The sequence below is a fragment of the Pogona vitticeps genome, chromosome 2 (genome assembly GCF_051106095.1).
Source record: "Pogona vitticeps strain Pit_001003342236 chromosome 2, PviZW2.1, whole genome shotgun sequence".
Classification (NCBI taxonomy): Eukaryota; Metazoa; Chordata; class Lepidosauria; order Squamata; family Agamidae; genus Pogona; species Pogona vitticeps.
This window is the reverse complement of record NC_135784.1, coordinates 116696215-116718130: the sequence shown is the minus strand read 5'-3', so window position 1 is coordinate 116718130 and position 21916 is coordinate 116696215. Positions and strand designations below refer to the sequence as shown.

General features: G+C 40.4%; 1 protein-coding gene across 11 annotated transcripts in view; it reads left to right on the top strand.

Annotated features, from left to right (window-relative positions):
• TENM2 (teneurin transmembrane protein 2) overlaps positions 1 to 21916 on the top strand; it is a 1058578-nt gene that overhangs the window by 871034 nt on the left and 165628 nt on the right. For all 11 annotated transcript variants that reach the window (XM_078385828.1, XM_078385826.1, XM_078385824.1 and 8 more), the window contains one exon: positions 9017 to 9139. In XM_078385828.1, the coding sequence (XP_078241954.1) occupies positions 9017 to 9139 (123 nt within the window). The remainder of the gene's footprint in view (positions 1 to 9016; positions 9140 to 21916) is intronic.

The window sequence follows — 21916 nt, the reverse complement described above, 5'->3', positions numbered from 1 at the left end:
AATAGCTACCATATTTTGAACTAAGAGGAGCTCTAAAGGAAGCTGGCAGAGTAGGCATATTCCATTCTTTACCCATGGGCACTCTCAGAGAATTACACAGCAGCAGGAATGCTGTTTTACCACATATGTAGCCTAATGTTTAATCCTGTCTTGAGTATGCTACAATGGTTCCAAATTTATCTTGGCTACAAATGTGTATCTAGTAAAGGTGTTCTACCTTAAATGTTCCTACAATGTTTTCCTAAAAATAACTCTTTTACGATTCTACACTTTTGCAGCTTCCTAGCCAATTTCATTCCTGCTGAGAATAGTCAGAGGAAACTGTCAAGTAAAAGTATAGCTGTTTCCTCTGCTCTTTAGATGCGTTTTTAAACTCACCCTAACTATAGCTACAATTTTGTCTAGCCACAGGAGAGAAAGTGCCTGGAAAGAAAATACTGGGACAGGAGAGTCTGGCCTTTGGGTCAAAAGTACAGTATTTGCTTTTGTACGGGTCTTGAGATACTAGATACTTCTCAAGAAGGAAATGGGCCTCTGTGTTGCTTACGGTGTTGTTGGGGGCTTTGTCTTTGGATGATCTGGAGCCAGGATGATTTTTGGACTTTCCTGTTTCTCTCCTAAAACTCAAGTTCTTCAATGCCTAGCCTAAATGTAGAGTCATGGGGAATCAAAAACTTGCCTTTTAAGGGTATTTAAGTAACGTAATAAAATTATTATGAACTCTGATTTTGCATTTAGCTTTGGGGAGGTTTCAGTGCTAGCAGCTGCTTAAATGCTGTGGCTCTGGAGGCTGGGATTATGATTATTCCATTCAACTGAATAATTCTGCAACACACAGAAATGAGGTGCTAATCCAACCTGCAGTGCTACTGCAGAATTTAGTCATGTCTGCTTGGTCAATGGGGATTCCAAAGAAATGGAGTCAGTTACTGGCCGGACTGTGTACTGTTTTACCAATTTTAATTGATTTTTTTCACTAAGGTGTTTAGACTTCTTAAGATGAGATACATATTAAGTAAATGAATGGGTCAATAAATTCAGGAGGCTATTTTCTGAATCTTGAAATTGTATTGTATATTAAACATAGTGCATGTGCAAATAAGGCAGAGTAAGCACTTCCTCTGTGAGCAAGCACTTCCTTGCTCAGAGTAAGCACTTCCTCTATAGGCCGTGTTTAACATGTTTGTCCTGAAGGTAGAGTTTAAAATACAAATGGTTTCAGGAACTGATGAATCTTGTGCCCGTTTTCCCCTCTCAGTATAATCCAAGGTCTGTCATGAGAATGGATGAATGGATGCTGTTGCATTATGTTTCTCTGACATAGCCTTTGTCATGAGATTTCAAATTCTGAATGCAGGATGCAGTGCGGTTATCATTCTTGTGACAAAAATTGCATTCAGGAAGTGGCACAGAATCAAAACATTTCTGCAAGGAGGACCGAAGTGGGGAAATACAAAAAAAAAAAAAAAAAAGAAACCAGAGTTTGTTCTCGTTGCTGTCAGAAGAGTAGATAGAAAACTAATGATAATACAGGTTGTTACTACTATTGTTCCAGCTCTCTTTAAACCTGTTTTGTGGTGGTGCTTTGGGGAATTTGAAGCCAGATCTTGTAATTTAAAAAACAACCACAACCACAACCTGTAATGTAATTCCAAGTGTGTGTAAGCTTTTCAAGTATTTTGGAGGCAGAAAGATTGAAATTGGACACGGAGGGGTAAATTTTCAAAGCACTGCTTGGGCGATAGGCACACAAATCCCATTACTGCTAATGGGATTTGTGGGCGTATCTGCCGTGCATTGCTTTGAAAATGCATTCCATTCACGCAGTACAGCCCTGGAGAAGAGAAATCACTGACTCAGTGTCGAAAGAGGAGTTTGTGGTGGTTTTTTTAAAAGCCTCTTCTATATACAAGCACACTGCAAGTTGTTAAATGATTCCCATTTCTATTTTCCATTTAAAAAAAAAAAAAGGGGGCCCTAGAAACAGGGCTCCAAAAGAAAGCAACACATCCACTTTAATGGGACCTACATTCTCCCTCGCCTGTCCTGCCATCAGTTATATCATTCATCCTTCAACAACATCCTTGCTGACAGCCATTAGTCTTCTGTTAGCTCCACATAGTGAAAGGAATAGTGGTGGATGGAAACAAATGCGACAAATGGGATGAGTCCTTTGTTCCACTGCTTTTTCTCCCACCACACTTGATACTGTTGAGGCCCAGGATCAAGCAGCAAGTGGGAGGTTTACATCCAGATTTGCTAATGCAAGTAAATATTAAGATGTTGCAGTAAAGCATTCAGTGTGATTTTTTAACACACATAATAAAAGTCCTATGAATTGTGTTTTTTTCTCAGGATTACATCTGATTGAATTGTACTGGATTTATTCACACGTATATGTGCCAATGCAAGTATATGTGTTAATAAATCCAGTACAATTCTGGATGCAGCTACAGCCTTGGAAAACATCAAGAAAAATAAATTATTGCATTACTGCTTCTAGGACGCAACATGATAGGACTATGCAGTCGTTACTGTACTTGTATTGACAGACTCACTTCAGTTTGAAGAGATCACTTATCTCATCTTTTCTCTGCTGTTGCATTCTTCATGTGGAAAGTGACATGCCTGCAGAGGAAACATTCTTGCTGCTGTGCAGATTTGTATGCAGGCTGCAAGCAGGAACCTAGGAAAATCAGGGCTGCTTCTTGTGTAGACAGGCTTCATCTCCTCTACAGATGGATAAAGCAACAACACAAGGCTCAATGAAATTCTGGGAAGGAGGACAATGAGAAGAAGAGTTCGCCAGAAGATCCCAATGGTGGTGGGGAGCACAATTATTATAGTTTGTACTTTGTATTTTGTATTCTGTATTTTGTACTGTATTCGTTAAACATATTTTTAAAACTGTCAACTTTTCATGACTGGTTCTGAATTCTGCAAAACAAGCCTTAGGTGCAGGCAGAAGGATTGTTGTTTTCTAAAATAAATACTTTGGGGCATTAGGTCCTGAAGATCTGCTGGGTATTGTATATACAATGCTTGAAGCATGTGAACCATTGCATAGACTGGGAATGGGATTAATATTTCAAGGTTGTCTGTGCTGTACCATGAAATCAAAGCACCTCAAGGCCATTAAGGAGGTGCAGGTACTGGTGGATAGTATGAAATGTTGATGCTTGAAGGTGCTGGGCCTTCAGGGGTAGGGAAGAGAACAAGGTTCTGAATGGAGCTGGTTTAGATTTATGGGCATGGAGCAGACAATTCTTACTGGTTATCTCTTAGGTTTCTATGGCAGGCTCTAACCACTGAGCTCTGTGCTGGAACAGCCACATGATGAGAGAAATTACTGTATTTACATACTTTGTTTGCAGTCCTCATGTTTTAACAAAATGAATCTGCAGTCTCCTGGCGGCAACAGATTGAGTGTAGCAGCTTTCATTGTTTGACGCGTTTCTTTTCTTGTTTTGTAATTGCTAATAGTACTGGTTATTTTTCTTCTGGTTTGATCTTTGTGGAAAAGGTGCCTTTGAACTACTGAAATAGTTTTAAATGATTTTTTAAATAAACATAAAAATCTGATCTTTATGGATCTGGTCTTGGCAGACTTACTGTCTGTCATTTAAGATGAGAAGTGAATGTTTTCAGCTCCTGCTATATATTGACAATGCTGATCCTTTAAAATTCTTCAGCCCTTAGTAACCCTCTCTCTAAACATAGTATGTAGCTGGCTAGTATATTTACACAAGCAGATGACTATGTCACTCCACATATTTCATCTAATACTTATCGATTGACTCTTCATCCTTTACCAGACACTTTTGTGTGAGAACAGTTTAGTGATGCCCCACAAAGCTGCAGTGACCTCAGAATGTGAAGGATACAATCTCTTGTTTTCAGAGTAACTCCCTTTGTTATTGCTTAGTCTCTCTACAAATACATGGGTTGTTAGTGAAATCTGCTCAGAGATTTTGTTTAGCTGTATACGCATTTTGTGCCAAACACAGATGTGGCCCTTTATGTCGGAAGCCTACTGATGCGTTACTGAGTACCTTTACCTGACCAAGTGTTTCTTTGTGATTCACTCCCCTAGCATTGATTGCCCTAAGCAGGATTGACTATAATGGCGTCAGGCCTGGGCCTGTTTCAGCACACAGCTGCTCAGCTGGCCCTTTATCTTGACCCCCACGACCCTGCAATTCCATTTGCAGGCCTCTCTTGAGGAAGGACTGTCAATGGTGATGAATTGTGCATTCCTTCTGAACTGCAGGCCTAACAATCATGTGGGACGAGGCCTACCAAATTCATTTCACTTGTGACCTCTGCCATGTTTGGACCCCAGTCCCCTGAGAGAAAGAAAAAAAAAACTTTAAAAAGGTACCCACTGCATCTTCTACACAGTCTTTCAGCGACCGACTGGATACATATTTAGTTTAGTATAAATGTGAATTTGATAAAATCATGCGGTACTTGGCACAGATTAGCAACAGAGTGATTGAGCATGAGTGGCTCTTGTGACGAATATTTCTCCAAACTCACTAACTAGTCTTAAGAAGTAGGAACACAAGATATATTTAATTGTTAAAGAGTCTACAATTATTCCGGCTCTTTAGGTATATTTGAACAAGCAAGGCACAGAGCTACTTATTTTAGTACCTGTGGATATCAGTATTTTGTTCTATGAACTGCCACCCAATACCACTAGATGTACCAGGTCACCCGACCCCAAGTTCATGTATACAACTCCTAAACTCCATGATACTGAATAATCATGTGCCATCAAAGCAATTCTGACTTACAGTGACCCTTTTCAGGGTTTTTCAGGTAGAGAATACTCAGAGGTTTACTGTACCCTTCATCTCGGGGCTTTCTGGGACTGTGCAGTTTGCCCAAGGCCATACAGGCTGGCTCTATTCATAGGAGGCACAGTGGAGAATCCAGCTCCCCATCTCTGATGCCACAGCCAGATACCTAAATCACTGAACTAATTCAACTCATGATACTGAAGCCATACATTTTCTAGCCCACTCCATTTCTACTTCCATTGCTTGTCTGCTTTTCTTACCTGCACGTCTGATGTCCAGCTGGAAAGGAATAGAACTGGACACAAAAATGAATGTGTTAATGGCGTGCCTGTCTTGTCTCCTGTTTGCACGGAGAATAAATGTGTTTTGTGTAGTGGCTTGGCAACACTGGATAGTAGTGTTCTGAAATGAAACAGATGACAGAGGGGGTAGAGCTAGCTACTTCCCTCTTAGCATGTTCACAGCATTGACATTCATAGCACCTGAATAGGGTTTGGTGACTTAGGGTGGTGGATATTGTTGCTCTCCTTTGTTATTAGACGGGAGCTCCTATTTTCCCTCACCATTGGCTAAGCTGATAAGAACTGGTGGAAGTCGTAATCCAACCAAACATTTCTCACCCCACCTCAAATGCTCCGTTATTAAAACAACAGCAGTTAGCTTCACAATATGTTACATTGCAAAGTAAGAGGCTGAAATAGCTTCTCTCACATTTACTCTTTCACAGCTAAGAATTACAGTACATTCATGATTCAAGTAGATCAGCTAAAGTGCTTTGTACTATCTCTGTGCTGAGGAGCTAACAATATTTAATTTTACAACAGGAGAAGCCTTGCAAAGAAAATATTTATGTCTAGTACATCTGTATGTATATCCTATTATAATATATATTATAATATACTGTATATTAAAAACTGATTATTTGTCCTTCTCTATCTTGGGAGACAGACTATTCTTTACCTCAGAGAGTTGTTGAAGGTGGTATTGTAGAAATATCTGGATTTATCTGTCTGTCGATTTATCAGTCAATATATCGATCTGTCTGTCAGTCTACCTATCAACACCAATAAAAATTAAACCTAAGACCAGAAACCTAAATGATGGTAGAACAAGGTGACTCAAGTCAGTAACTAACACAGGGAGGGGAGAAGATGTTTTTAAAGGCTTCTTTTAAAAATGTGATCTTTAATGTTCTCTTAAAAATTGTGAAGGATGGAGTCTGGGGGAGACCATTCCACAGGGACTGGGCCACAACCAAAAAGGCTTGATTTCTAGTTGTCTTCTTTGCCTCTCTTGGTGTGGCAACCCATAAGAGCAAGTCCTGGGAGGATTGGGTGGTGTGGGAAGAAATTCATTGCGGAAGATGCTCCAACAAGTTGTGGGGTCCCAAACTGGGCTTTATAGGTTAGTACTAAAAGATCAAATCTGGCCTGGAAAGAGACAGGGAGCCAATGCAGGCAAAGCAGCACTAGGGAGATGTAATAAAACTTTAACATCTGAAATCAGCCTGGCCAATGCATTCTGCACCTGTTGTAATTTCTCAGTCAGTTTCAAGGGCAGCCCCACATAGAGAGTGTTGCAGTAGTCAATCTTTAAGATCACCAGCACATGTACCAGCATTGCCAAGGCCCCTTTATCTAGCTAGGGGCATAACGGGGCAATCAGCCTAAGTTATTTAAAGGCCAGCCTAGACATGGCCAACATAGGTTGGGAACATAGAATCCTGATTTTTACTGAGCCTAATCATTGTTACATCTGGGAAAGTAGCAGCATCCCTGACTGGCATTGGGTGCTTAGGCTCTCAGGTACGGTTCTGTCCTAGCTATGCCTGGGGATTCTGGGGACCAAACACAGAATTCTATTTGTGCAAGGAGTGTTTTCTACTACTGAGTTATAGCTAGGGCCAACCCTGCCATTCGGATGGGCAAGACAATTGCTTCTGGTGGTGGAATGTTGGGACAGTAAATGTACCACTACCACCAACATCAGAACAGACCTAGATGTGAGACTGGGGTCCTGTTCCTAGGCCACCACCACCCAAGAGAGAAAGGAAGTAGAAGGATAGGAATATATATGACTGCTGCCACGGCCACCAATTGTTTGCTCTTCAAGATAACCAGCCTTCGCTTGTTCCTTCTTGATTTGCATGCAGCAGCGCTTCTCCCTTTTCTTCACATCCAAATCTTTACAAACACAGGAGGAAGGAAAGATGTCTTACTGAGTGATGGCAGCAATGACATGCCATAGTAAACTAGATTCCTTCCTTAATGGGAGCAGAGGCAGCTGGGTGAGAAGGTGTTCATTCCCACGCCTGCTTCTAGAGAAGAGATCAATGCAGCTGCGTACTTGCTGCCCAAACCCAGCCCTATACAGAGCCATCTTTTTCTCCACCAGTGATTGTGAGGGGACCTACTTGGGCGTTACAAAAGAGGAAATCCATTGGGGAAATCAACACTTGAGTGTCCCAAGAGGCAGGACCCCTTGCAGCCTGGCACTGAAGAAACCACCTATTGTGTATAAAGCTGACTTTTGACAGGATACATATGGCCACATCAGTCTCCTCTTTCTGCTCTGGCAATCTGAATGGGCAACACATGCCCACCCCTCCCCCAGCTGCCTTCACTTTCACTAAGGAACAACTGTGTAATTTAGTTGATAAGACACAACATGGCCTCAGCAACCCCCTCCCTATCCTTGTCTTGAGGGAATGCAGCAGTTCTCCTTCTCAATGCCCTGAACTGGAAAAGTGTCCTGCTTTTTTGTTGCTGCTGTTGCCTCACCCTATGGAAAGGGGCAAGGAAAGTCCTCCCTGCCTTGCTGGCATGAAGTGAGTTGCAAGAGGTGGCAGTGGAACAGCTTGGGCCACCTCTGGCTACTGCTCCTCTTCAGTATTCCTTTTTTGGCATCCAAATCCTAACCAGATTCTTTCCTGCTTAGCTTGCAAAAATCAGATGAAATCAAGGTGATGTGGTATTGCTATATGATAATAATTGCATGCTGTCAATTTGGGCTTGTGTGAACCCTTTTCAGGGTTTTCTAGGTAGATAATACACAGTAGTTTATCATTCCCTTTTTCTGGGAGTATCTTAGGAATGTGCAGCTTGCCCATGGCTACACTGGCTGGCTCTTCTCCCAGAAGGCACAGTGGGGAGTCGTAATCCCAACCACAGCCACATAAACTACTGAGCTATAAAGCCAACTCACATGTTATACAGACACATACCTTGTTTTGCCAGCAGCCATATTCAGTAAGAAGTGTATTCCACAAGATGCTGTAGCCAAACACAGGGCCAGCAAACCATGTTTATCACATTTCTCTCACACCATTATGCCCTCAGAATTTGACATGAAATGAAATGTTTTCTTATTAACAGTTAAGAAATGGAACATCTCACACTGAAATTCAAATATATGAAATTAAGTGCTGCCCATATGGATGAAGTGGCTTTACTGCAGAACTTATACTACAATTGAAAGCACAAATTGCTAGCTGGTTTTATTAATGTTTAGTGAGGGTATGTGTTTGCCCTCATTCAAATGGGGCCTGATGTCAGTGCGGATGTGCAATGTGTTATACATCTGAAGAATAAGAAAATGTTGTTTTTGAACAGAACGTTGACAGTTACTTTTAAAAGAAATGGAACTGCTAAATAGCTCAGTGGTTTAGAATTTAGATCTCTGGCTGCCAAGCAAGAGATTGGGAGTTGCTCTTCCCCACTGTGCCTCTTTGACAGGGGTTGGATGGCAGGATCCATAGGGACCCTTCCTGCTCTGCAGTTCCAAGATAATAGTGATGATAAAATAAAACACATTGAAACTATCCACAACTGAGAAGCAGATAGAGACCCACCACTCCTCATGTATGGATGGCTTCAATATGCCATTATAATTATTCTTTTTAAAATTAATTTCCTTTACGCTTTGATCCTGGGCCATATTTTCCTTCAAAGAAGTCATAATAAGAAACTCACTCTTTCGACCTGCATGCATGCAAAATAATATGTACATATTGCATCTAGACCCATGACTCCAATAAATTCAACAAAGAGAAGCTCTGTTAACTCTCATGTATTATGTTTGTCCTTGGAACAGCTGTCTTTTCCATTTATTCCACTTTCTTTCATCCTAGCCTGAAATGGTTGCTTCTTTCATTGTGATGTTTGCACTACATGGGTGGCAAGTTCATTTTCCTGGATTTCTGTGTCTTGCAGCAATGCATATGCTTGGGCTAAACTGGCAGCTACAACCAGCAGATGGACACACCTTTAACAATGGGATAAGGACAGGACTGCCAGGCTCTGATGATGTAGCGACGCTGCCATCTGGAGGTAAAGGTGAGGATAATGCTGCATCTTTTGCTCTTCAGCATCTCTGAAATGTACTGGAAGTCCTCTCATATTCTATCTTGTACTTCAACTTTTTAAATAGGTGTATTTCATTTGGGTCTGTTAAGCACATTATTCATGGTCCTTGGCCAGCAATATTGTGCTTCGCATCATTACAACGCAGCAAACTTTTGCTGTGAGTGCTGCTTGTATTTTGTTTAGCACACCTACCAGACTGCCATGCCCAAGTAATAGTTTTAGGTTTATAGGTCCCTTATCTAGAATAGCAACTTTCAGGGAAGCAACATCTCTGCAGAATTCCATTCCATTGCTGACATTGACCTTTAGCTACATATGTTGCACAGTTGAAACCGTAACAGCAAAAACTTGGTGTAACCAGGGAGAGCTGTCAAGGGCTTGCTTTAGAAGAGACAGATCATGGTGTTCACTCCTGCCTCCCTGGGAGCACCAGCTAAGAAAATCAGGGGTTATAGAGGAAATGAGGTAGAATTATCATTTTTTCCCCTCAAACCACCTGCAAATGTCACAGTTTTGTGTACAAAATATGTGCTAAAGCAGTGATCCTCAACGTTGGGCCTCTAGATGTTATTGAACTACAACTCCCAGAAGCCTTCGCCGCCACCTCTGCTGGCCAGGATTTCTGGGAGTTGAAGTCCAAGAACATCTGGAGGCCCAAGGTTGGGGACCACTGTGCTAAAGAGTTTAAGGCTAACCTGTAAACTGTAGATTTTTTTAAAATCTAGCTGAATACCTGCAAACTCTCTTTGATCTCAGCTATGAAGAATCACCATCATCATAAATAGTTGTCAACTTCTGGCAGTCTTTATAGCTATCCTTTACAGGTTCTACACACTTGCACAAGTTGATATCTAGCATTAATGTTAACATTTAACAGGCTGATGTTTAAAATTTGTATCAGATCTATGAAAGACATGCTGGTTTCTGCAGTCCGGGCAGCTCTCAGTCTCATGCCATCATTTTTAGTTTTGTTTTTTAAGTCACGTTCCCCCCCCCCCCATATTAGTGGTATACCTTTTTAGACACTTTTTCTAGTATTTTAGTGGCTATTTTACATTTATTTAAAGTTATTTTGACCAAGTTATTGATGAAACAATGTTTGTTTTGATTTGAAACTATTGCTCTGTATCTTTATAGTTTTAACTGAACCAGGAACTCTCCAGTCGGGTCTCTTGAATAATGAACAGTTAAGTCTCTAATACCCACAACTCAAAATGAAAATAAATATTTCTCATTTACACCTTGATTTCTAATAAACACTGATTGCCTTTGTTTGCATCAGGGCCAAGAGTGGCCCAGTGGTCTGAGCAAGGGAATCATATGAACTGCAGATTATGAGGCAATGTTTGCCTTCTGTTCAGACAACAAGCCACTTGTTGGCTTCTGCATTTGGAACTTATTGACAGGCAGAAGTTCAGCAAGCAAAACTTATCCTGTCACTTCATCTGTTGAATTTCTATCATGAAAAGGGGTCCTAAAGAGACAACGGCCCCTGTTAGAATAGGATTACCGTATCTAACACCTATCCTTTATTTTAAAAAAGCAAACCCCAAAATTAAGCTGGAGAGGAAGGAAATGGGTGATTTAGGAACTCATATAAATAGTAAAGAATTTAAAAGTTTATTGACTAACACCTAATAACATCTTTAAAGAACATTGTATTTTAGCTCATATGCTTCTGGCCTGCAATTGTGAAATGAAAAAACAAATTTAAAAAGACAGAACATGGTGGCAGAATGAGTTTGAAGGATTTGCTGCCTTTTCTTTTCAGTTCACTTAATTTAAGACTAATATTGCCAGGCCAGCCATTTTTAAGAAGGCCTCTGTCAAGTTTTCCGCACACCAGCTATTTCAGGTCTTGCCTCCTTTGGCTGGGCAGAATGACCTTTCATAATTGACCGAGCTCATGATGAAGCCAGCAAGTTGTTTCTAAAAACCGAAAGACACCGACTACAATATTGATCCAAAATGAGACAGGTATGTGTTAACCCTTAAAATATGAGTGGTGTGTAAACCACACTATGAAGTATGGAAGTGAATAAGCCACAAAGGATGCAGTGCTGTGTATGTTCTCCTGACAAGAAAACTGGTTCAAAACAATGGGGCTTGCATCCAAACATACATCAGGCTGCCTGCCTAAGGAAGTGTTCTCTTTGTGTGTGCAAGAGGAGGTAAATATGTAGGTACTGAAGGCTGGTCAGGTTTTCCTCTTTTAAATGCTTTAGCATGACCACAAAAAGCACACCAGAAAACCAAACAGAAAACACAAATGTCAATCCAATCTTAATCATTCTGACTAATAATACAAGGGTGAAGCTAGAAGGAAAAAACGAATACGCAGTAGTGATAGACAATATTTGGCTACAACTAGTAGGTTGTGACATGCAACTCGCTTGCAGTTTGACCAAAGGAAGGTCTCAACAAACAAAACAAAAAAAGGAAGGGAGGGAGGGAAGGAGAAGGGAGGAGGAGGTTCAGAATGAATTTTGGGAGGTAAAAATGAGTCTTGTGTCTGATGAGATTGAAGGGTAGTGATAACAGAATAGTGATCTATTCTATTATTATCTAAAAGAGGAAATGGGACCTTTACAGAAAATGTGGCCAGAAATTAATTTGTGTTTAAGATCATAATTCAATCAGTATCACACACAATAAAAGGTGTAAGGGGCTTCCTGAATGAACCTAATGATAGCACATACCATATTAAAGGAGTAGTCACACACCTTAATGAATGTTCCCTTATTCTAATTTTTTGACACCAATACGCTTTCACTTCCAAAAGTACTTAAGATATTGTGTATGCCACCTTTTTAATAGATATGGCATGCCACTTATTTTGTTGTGAATGACAGAATCTACTGTAAAAATCAATTTACCTACTGGCTTAACATGCAATATGCCACATAAATAAATTCGAAACTTAAAGCCTCTTTCTTGTAAGCAATGAAATTGTTATCATGTGCATTTCTTTCTCTTTATTGTTTTGTGACATATAAAATAGAACTTTTTTTAAAAATTAAAAATTTATCTCCCTGTACGAACCCAACTTTGCTGCATTTAGCCATTTACTCAGTCTGTACTTTAATCAAGGTACACAATGTTGCATGGCATACTTAACCTTATTAAGTACTGTACTGAGTAAATTATACCTTAGGAACATATTAAGATGCAAGCAAGCATAACATGGTATTATAAATTCATGCAGAATTTAACACTGGTAAAGATTTTGATTTCTGAGCACCTGGGATGTTTGTAAACATAATGTATGATTTTAACTACCATAATGCCATAGATGGTGATGGTACTATTGCTGTGAAATACAATCAGTCCATATTGTGTATTAGTATATCCTATGCAAAGCATTTTAGCTGTCTCACATAAAATCTGTGAGAGATTTGCCTTTTTGATTATGGTGAATAGAAGCAAAAAAAAAACCCAGTGATTTGTTAAGAAGTCAGTTAGTACATAGTTGAACTGTAATGTCAGTTAAGGATTTGTGGTTCTTTTCCTCACCTTAAACAGCATCACAACACTTTGATGTCTACCTCAGTAATTTAAAAAAAAAGGTGGCCTATCAAAAATAGGTAGATAGAGATGGGCCAATGATGTTTTTTCATTGAAATCAAGAGAATACCTTGTGATAACTTCAGGCATGGTTGGACCCAGCACAAGAAAAGGAGCTGCTCCCTAGAATGGGCAAGTCAAGGACAGATTCTCAAAAGCCACCCCTGTCCCCAAAGCCAGTTGACTTGCCTAACAAAACAAAGCTGCCTTGGGTGCCTTTTAAGGAGAAAGGCAGGATATCAATCAGTCAATCAGAATAGCACTCTTTGCCTGCTGTGGCAATGGCAAGGGAGGATACCCTGAACGGCTTGCTTACCAGCTGAAGAGTGAAGTTGCACACAGGGTAAAACTGAGTGTGTGAAAAGCTTCAGTGCCCTTTATTTGAAGGGGAAATAGGAAATGTGCCACTTTAGGAAGAAGTTTACTTGCCTGGCTGGGGAAAATAAATCTGACGATTAGCCTGGCACACCTTCTCTGAATGAAATATGAAAATAGAGAAAACCATGGCAACCGATCTCTCCCTTGGCACCTCCAAGAACAGCTCTGGTTCCCTTCTTCTCATACTGTATTATGCCTCTCACATGTGTAAATTCTCCACATAAGACAGAACCCTGATATGTTTGTGTGTGTGTGTGTCTGTGTCTGTGTCTGTGTGTCTGTGTGTTCTGGCCCATGTTGGAAGCCTACAACAAACAGAGTAAGTTGCTCCTCTTCAGACCATGCTATGAAGATGAGAATCCAGTATCCCTAGCATCCCCGTAGAAGGTTTGTCACACTATGTTTAGGAATTAATGAATAGTGACAGCTTTGTCTGTCTTGCAAACACTTTATTTCCATCCCCTGCTCCAGTGCCTTATCTGTCGTCTTTCACCTATGCAACTTTTATTTGCCATTTGTTTTTCTCCCTCTACCCCAGTACTCACCCAGTCCAGTACACTCCAGGTACTCCAGCCAATACCTGTTTCCTGTCTGTAGTGTCTTATTTAGAATTTTAGTTTCGCATCCACAGCTCCTGGTCATGTACAGGGGGGGAGCCTGGTCAACCTTGTGTGAGAGGAACAGCAGCTCTTTCACCTCTTCTACCAGGAACTTTTTGATCACCAGATTGGCTACTGCTGATCATCCACCACCAAGATCATCTCTTGACCCTGACGGCAACCGCAGGAAAATGAGCAGGAGAAGGCGCCAGCTAAGTGGCAATGCTGGAAGAGGCAGGCACAGCAGAAATGTGCATACAGAAGACAGGGCACTTGGGATCTGCATGGGAGCCCAGGCGGAGCAGGCATGTGCCCAAGCACAGAGAAGATCTTGTAGTGGTGGAGCCCCTGAACTGTCAGCGGCTGTTGCTGCTGCTCAGTCACTTTGACTGGACTAGCAAGCATGGTAAAGAACTAACTAAGAGTACTAATTCCACTCTCCCATCTTAATGAATGTGTCCTGATTACTGCCCACTGTGGGAGAGGCTTTTCATTGTAACGAAAATGGTAATATCCAAGAGGTAGCCATCAGGAGAGTGAGGGAAAGGGTCTCTTAGTTGAAGTTTACAGAAGAGTCGAGGAAGTGCCTAGAAGCAGGTGCTACTGAAAACTAGTCTTCAGGAGGGTCCAACTGGGAGAAAACAACACATTTAAATTGTAAATTCAAGGGTATCCACTTCATGTTGTAGTGCTTACCATGTTGGAGATCTTTCAGGAAAAATACATTAAAAGGCAACATATTGATAGGCCAGTTGATATGCTACTGATGCTCAATCATTCCTATATTACACTGATGGAGGCTAAGAGTATGGCTTGCCTCTGGTCCCCTGCTGAGTTCATGCTGCTGCAATCAGCAAGAGATGGTGAGGTGGAAGACAAAGCCAAGATGGATGGACAGAAAGGCAATACATAGCTTAAGGCAAAAGTGGGTATCACATACACAGAGAGGAAAGTATTAGTCAGGAGGCAGGCAGAGTTAGTCAGAATAGGGCAGTGCCTCATTAGGCTTGAAGAGCCAGCATTCACTGGCTGAAATCCAGTAGTAAGTTGCGGCTGGTGTAGGCCCATTGAATCAGTGAGGATGTAGTGAACCAACTCCTTTGTATGTGTTTTACTGATTCAACAGGCCTACTCTAGTTGCAACTTGCTACTGGAATTTCAGCCAATGTGTATGGAATTTCAAGAGACATATGCAATATGCTTTAGCATTGTTCAGATGGCCCCAGCAACAACGTCTTTCAGCATGGTGGAATACTTCTGTTCACTAGTCTAGTCCGTCAGCTGTCTGTCATTCCAAAATGCTCCGTTACATTCTGCCCCCATCAGGTTGTTTTTCCATTTCTTCTCACTAGCCTTCATTGTTTATTTATTTATTACTTTGATTTATATGCCACCCCATTAGTGCTGGAGCACTATTCTGGGCAGTTTACAGACAGTTAAAACAAATGACACAAAACTAAATACCACGCAAACAGCAAAAACATAGTGGTGCAACTAATTTTCAGAGTAAGGCAAGACTGGAAGCGAGACATTCAACCAAGGTTGAGGTGAAAGGCCTCCCTGAATAGTAGTGTTTTTTGATGCGTCCTAAATAATTACAGTGAGGGGATGAGGTGTAGCTCCTCTGAGAGTTGATTCCATAATATAAGTGCCACTACCAAGAAGGCCCTACCTCTATTAGATGCCTTTTAGGTCTCTCTAGGGGTGGGTACACAGAGGAGTCTGGCCTGAGAAAATCTGGTGGGTTGGGCAGATGACACTGGGGAAGGACACTCCGTCAGCAAGCCTAGGCCTCTAAACACGCTTGCTTCTTGTGTGGGTGTACATGCATGCATGCAGTTCCAGTTTTGTTGAATAAAGAAAGCACTCAAAAATATAGGAGATTAGTCAATGAGAATTATGGCTCATATATTCTTCCTATATTTTGCTTCAGCATCTCTGGAATAACTGTAGTAGCAAATATGAAGAAAAATACAATGTAAATTTGCCAGAACTTTGCTTACAAAGTTATACTTAGTATTTATTTATTAACTCTTATACTTTCAATGTTTTTGTCAAAGATATTGTTATATCTTTTATAGCGGAAGGTGTGTTGTTTGCCAGAATTATGTAGGGCCTATTGTAATATATCGTTTTATCTCGTGTAATAGCTTTATCAAAAAATGTGTGTTTTTTATTTTCGGAAATTGGATCGGATTATATCTATAGTCGAGGGCCAGTCTGAATTTATTATTGCATGCCTTCTTGGCAGTGACTAGTGTTTGGGATATTTTTTTGCAAGCAACTAGCTACATATTTTGTGCTAAGTAAATTAGGGTTAAAAAGCACAGTCTGTTGTTTTATAGTTGTGTTTTCTACAAGAGTAATTTTGACAGCTTTTGGGTAGTTATTTATAGCAATTGCCTTGCTCTTGTTGTTTCTCACAGAAACATCACTGTAAATCAGTGGTCCTGAAACTGGGAATTGTGAAACATTGTTGGACTTCAGCTCCCAGAAATTTCAGCTCTCATGGCCAGTGGTCTGGAATCCTGGGGGCTGTAGTTCAACAACAGGAGGCAGTGTGATGTCGTGGATAGAACGGTGGGCTAGGACTTAGCAGACCTGGGTTCAGATCCTCACTCAGAACCTGCTGGGGGATAGAACTAGTAAAATCACCCCTCAAATATTTACAGGGAGAAAGGTGAGGTAGAAATGAAATGAAATGAATAAATAAATATTTCACATACCTTACAAACCCTGTAGGGTCATTAAGTGAGCTAGGACTTGAGAGCATGTAACACACATGGTTCAACAACAACTGGGGACCCAGGTTTGGAATCACTGCTGCAAACAGAGCATTTCACACTTATTCCAGGCCAAGAAAAAAAAAGAGAGGAGGGGAGGAGAGAGGTTTAAGGACAATGGAGGGATGAAAATGGGAAGGGGAAGTTGAACATAATAAGAAGTTAATATTATCAAATTTAGGGTGATTAAGATTAAAGGGTTAAGGCAAAGGTTAATTCCAGATCATCTGGGAAATATGTTAAATCATCCAAGCTTCCATGATGACTATTAGCATGAGCTAATAGTCTGGGGGTGACGGGGATGTGCCTTGTGTACCTGCAGCTCCATGCCTCAATAACTTTCTCAGCTGAGTCAATGTCTTGTCTCTGAGGAGTGTCCTGTTCTGTTATTTTCAGAAAATATTCAGTGGGGAGGATCTAAAGGGTGATATTTGGCCTCTATATTTTTCAGTCTTGTTTCTCTGAGGAGTGCAGAGCACCATTCTCTGTGCTGCACATAGCAAAACAATAATTTGAACTGAGTAAATCATCCCCCTCTAAAATGAATAATGGAGATCAATCTTATATTTACAGGTGGCTAAATATATGCTTGATTTGCAGATCAAAATGGCTTCCCTGGGGGGGGGGAACACAAGAAATATGCAGTTAATACTTCCTTTCATATAGCTTTGTGGAAAAAGAGAAAATCACAGTAGCAAATGTCCTTAGTGTAAATTATGACAATATAAGATATGCAAGCAAGCTCTAGGGCACCAATTTTTAGTACTTTAATAATGGTGCCACAGGGAATATATGTACTGTTGCTAAAATTCCTCAGGTTCACCTTACTATTTCTAGGATGTCTTCCTTGTAATTCTAGCATAGTAATGTTTTTTCTAGAATGTTCCTGATTGCTTTGATTGCTGTCTACATTGGCCCACTTAAATAGGGACTTACAAAAACAGGAAAATAAGCAGTGGGTGAAATTTACAGAAATAAGTGTGTGTGTGTGTGTGTGTGTGTGTGTGTGTGTGTGTGTGTGTGTGTGTGTGTGTGTGTGTGTGTGTGTGTGTGTGTGTGTGTGTGTGTGTGTGTGTGTGTGTGTGTGTGTGTGTGTGTGTGTGAGAGAGAGAGAGAGAGAGAGAGAGAGAGAGAGAGAGAGAGGGAGAGAGAGAGATAAACAAGGCCCAGGGCTATTTTCCAATTTGCAGATGCCTGAGGATAATATTCCTGCATGGGGGTGGGGGGAGGAAGCCAGATGTGTCTAAAAGGACTAATTTGAACAATTGTGTGTCTGAAATTCTGATGTTTTCTAGATTTTTTTTAAACTGAACAATTGATTTCACTGGGGGAAAAATTTAAAAATACTACAATGCCACCCTGCTGGAGTGACCTTTTTTTTAAAAAAAAAAAAAAAGGTAAAAAGAAACTTTGAGAGAGAGCTTGTAGGTGCTGGGAGGCTCAAAACAAGGCAGGATTGCTCCCCATGCAGCCTAGAGAGCACAAAGGGGATTTCTGAGGCAATTAATTATAATAGTTACTTTTGGGGGGACAGTGGAGGCTGAAGGGGACCAAGTTGTGCAGTAAGGCAGTGGTCCCCAACCTTGGGCCTCCAGATGTTCTTGTTCTTCAACTCCCAGAAGTCCTGGCCAGCAGAGGTTGTGGTGAAGGCATCTGGGAGTTATAGTCCAAGAACATCTGGAGGCCCAAGATTGGGGACCACTGCAGTAAGGCACAAAATGGCAATGTGGGGGGGGTCACATATGGCTTGTGGGTCTTGTGTTGTCCCCCTCTCCTGCAGAAGGTGAAAATCAAAAGGAGCAATACTAAAACAGATTAATTTATTTAAGTGTGATCTGGGGAAAACCCTGCTTGCTTTTAAGAGGGTCAGTAGGCCTAAGGTAGGCAATGCTCTTTTCAAAAACCCAAAGCTCAGGTCATTCAGTGAAACTGAACTGTGGAAAATGCATACCCTGCAAAAGAAAGTACTTCTCCACCAATCCTGTAGAATTTGCTTCCTTAAGATGCCGTGAGCATTTGTTTGATGGCTTTAAGGAGGAAATTAGACAATTGTGCACAGAATAAGGCTCACAATGGTAGAAATCCTGATGCACAGCCATGCAAAAGATGTAACTTATGAACTGCCATAAATTAAGAAATCTCCCTAGACACTATCTGTTGCATCCTGAGTCACACAACTTGACATGCAACAGATGCTTGTGTAGAGTTCTTAACTCATGCCATTTCACCCTGAAAAGTTAATGCCTTTTGTGAAACTGTACAACAGGATTTCAGCCAATTACTACTAGCCATGATGGTTATATGTTATTTTCAGCATATGGATGGAAGTTGATGGAGAATGTGAGCAGGAATTCTGAATGGAGTATCTTATGGGAAAGTGGCCTTCCAAGGTGAAAGCATGGATGCTTGTCTTGATAGCCCTTTGTCCTCATTTAGCAGAGCTGCTGTTTTGTTCTTAACACAACATTAGACAAATGCTGGAAGAGGAAACGGTGGCCATGATCTTATTCTCTCACTATGTAGATTCCATAGAATCATAGAATAAAGGAGTTGGAAATACCCTGTAAGGCTATCGAGTCCAACCTCCTCTTCAGTGCAGTAATCAAAGTTAAATCTTACCCTGTGCTCTAGTCTTTTGAATTGGAGCAAAATGAAATATTAGTGGCCACTTGGAGCAAGTAACTTTAGTATTTGAGCCTTTTTTGTTTTAGTAATTGAAGCAGCAGTTATGCTTTCCATGTTAGAACACAGAAGAATGTAGATTCAGCAAAATCCTAAGCGACTGCTATTAGCAGAATTTATTGACAGCTCAAACCTGTATCATGTATAGCATGAACTGTGTTAATAGACAATGAAATACTAGTCTTCTGAGCCCTTCCAAGAGTTCAAATGATCCCTGAGCCAGCTACACTGCTCGTGGAATTAATGGCAATGAAGTATATTACTTGAGAAATATTCAATATTCACTTTATTTGCCACAGATAAAACTATGTGGTGCAGAATAATCTTTAAAGCAGATTTATGTAGGTATGCTTTCTAAGTTTTGTTAAGTTTTATAAGTACTCTAGTAAAGGCTTCATTTCTGGAACTTTCTTGCAGCATATCTTTCATTATTTCAAGTTTTGAGGTTTAAATGAACTTTGATGGCATTTCCTAAATTGATTTGCCACACACTAATGCTTGTGTGGATCCCTCTCATTTCAAAAGTGTATTTCCCATGTAATTTGTAGCAATATTAGAAATCTTTCCCAGTTGTGCCATATCTTTAAATATACCTGGTCACCGTTTCATAGAATTATAACTTTTGAGTGTGCTGTAAAATTGATCACTTCAACCTCACCATGAAAAAGGGAAAATGTAAAACGTCTGTAACTAACTCATTCCAACTATTGTTTCCAAAGTACTGCTTTACAAGCTTGATAGTCTATCCACCGTGTTAAGTTATAGTAACTGTATTAGGTGGCAAAAAATATTAAATCTGCATCATGACAGTCTTTCCACCACTTGTATATTTGTGAACCTTGAAGTTCTTAATGCCTTTGTAGGAGTTACTGGCCAATGCAGAGGTTTTCAGAGAACTTCCTATCCACATCACTGGAGTTCAGTTCATGAAAACAATGATATGCATACTTGAGCATCTTGTATTTGAGCAGAGAATGATAACTGCATAATTTGACCTCATGTGTACAAGATGATCTATGTATGTGTCTTGTCGAACCATTATGGCCATGTGCGAATGCCTCAGGGTTGTGCAAGTGAGACTGGCATGTCCAGTGAGTTGGACAAGGATGCACCATCTCATTCTCTCAGCCCACACAGAGAAGAGGTTACCTCAGCCTGATCAAATGCACAAGATGATCTTATATATTGATATTGCTATTGTTTCAAAATAATTTGGTGGGACAAAGTAAAATTGAACCTGTCCTTTTGACTCATCCAATATAAAGTCAATATGGAACCCTGTTAGGAAGAAAATGTCTGGATTATCTACCTCCCCAGCATAGCCAGTGCTCTTACTTGGGCTACATTGTAAAATATTGGCATTCTCTTAGTGCAAGGCCATTTGTACTTTTAAGGTTTATTTCTAAGGCATCAGGTGTGGAGACATAGTAAATGCACACTCTTTCTTGCACCTGAAATACTCCTGAAGCCTTCCCTTTAGCTTAGACTCTAACTATAGAGCTTCATACCAGATTCTACTATTATCCTCAAGGCAGGGATCATCCAACTGAGAGGGAAGAATGGGGAGAAGCAATAGTGTGAGGCAAAAATGTATTCACTTTGGCTTGTTACCTGGGCAGTCAAATAAGCAGACTAAGGGCTGTTTTCAGACCAGCAAGAGGGGCAGGGGATTTTATATCTGAAAAGATATTGCAGTTCACACAGATGGTGTAAAAGCTACACCCATCTGTTGCTAGGTCAAGGTGATAACCCAGTGCTTCACTGGAAATAATTTTATTTGCAAATTTAAAACCTGGCATGATCATAGATCTGCACTTTAGAAGACACATTGTGCCCTCCATTTGAGAAAGAAGCAGGGAATTGCCTTTTAAGATGGGTCCTCCTTACTATCTATCTGCTGCTTTTACCTGTGCTCCCATCTCATCTGGAAACCCCTTTTCTTCTGAGGAATGTTTTTTGTAATGCAGTGGAACTTTATGTATGTTGAATCAGATCAGATATGGATCCTAAATTCAATCTGATATGCATCTATAATCAATTCGTCCTGCTAATTAATTGTTGTAATTTTTTGTTGCGAGTGAAAATGATGCATAATTAGGAAACAGTACCTCTTATTTTGGCTGAGATTCTGGGCTGCCTTTCCACTAGTGTCTCAATTCACCTGACTGTTCTGAATAGATCATCACTATCATTCCCCTGATATTTGTCATAGCTCTTTGTAATGAGAGGATGCTATACCTGGTTACTGTTGCTTTGGGTATTCTTGTTAATTCTCAGATGGAAGGCACTGAATTTATGTGGGAATGACTGTAGTTCCATCATGATTCTTCATAAAGATGATGAATCACTCAACTGGAGTTACATAGCATGTTTCCTAATGTCAGTTGAATCATATTTATTCCATGTGTAGCCAACATGCTCTTGTGTTTCCGTTTTCCATTCTCTGTGCACCCTGATATTCTTCTAGACCCTTTGCTAGAAAAATCAAACTATATATAGCACGTTAAAAACTGTTGTTCAGCAATTAACAATGCTCAGTCAAAGCATTCTTTTACCACGTAAAGACATTGGCAATAGAATATATTTAAATGGCTTTTCATTACGTGCAAGTGTAAGCCTCAAGAGCCCAGGCAATTTGAAATTTAAAATTGAAAACTTGTTGCAGTAGTAATTACATTTAAAGACAATGGATGCAGAAGACATGTTTTGGTACTTATGTGGATTATTCACACTTCCCTGCC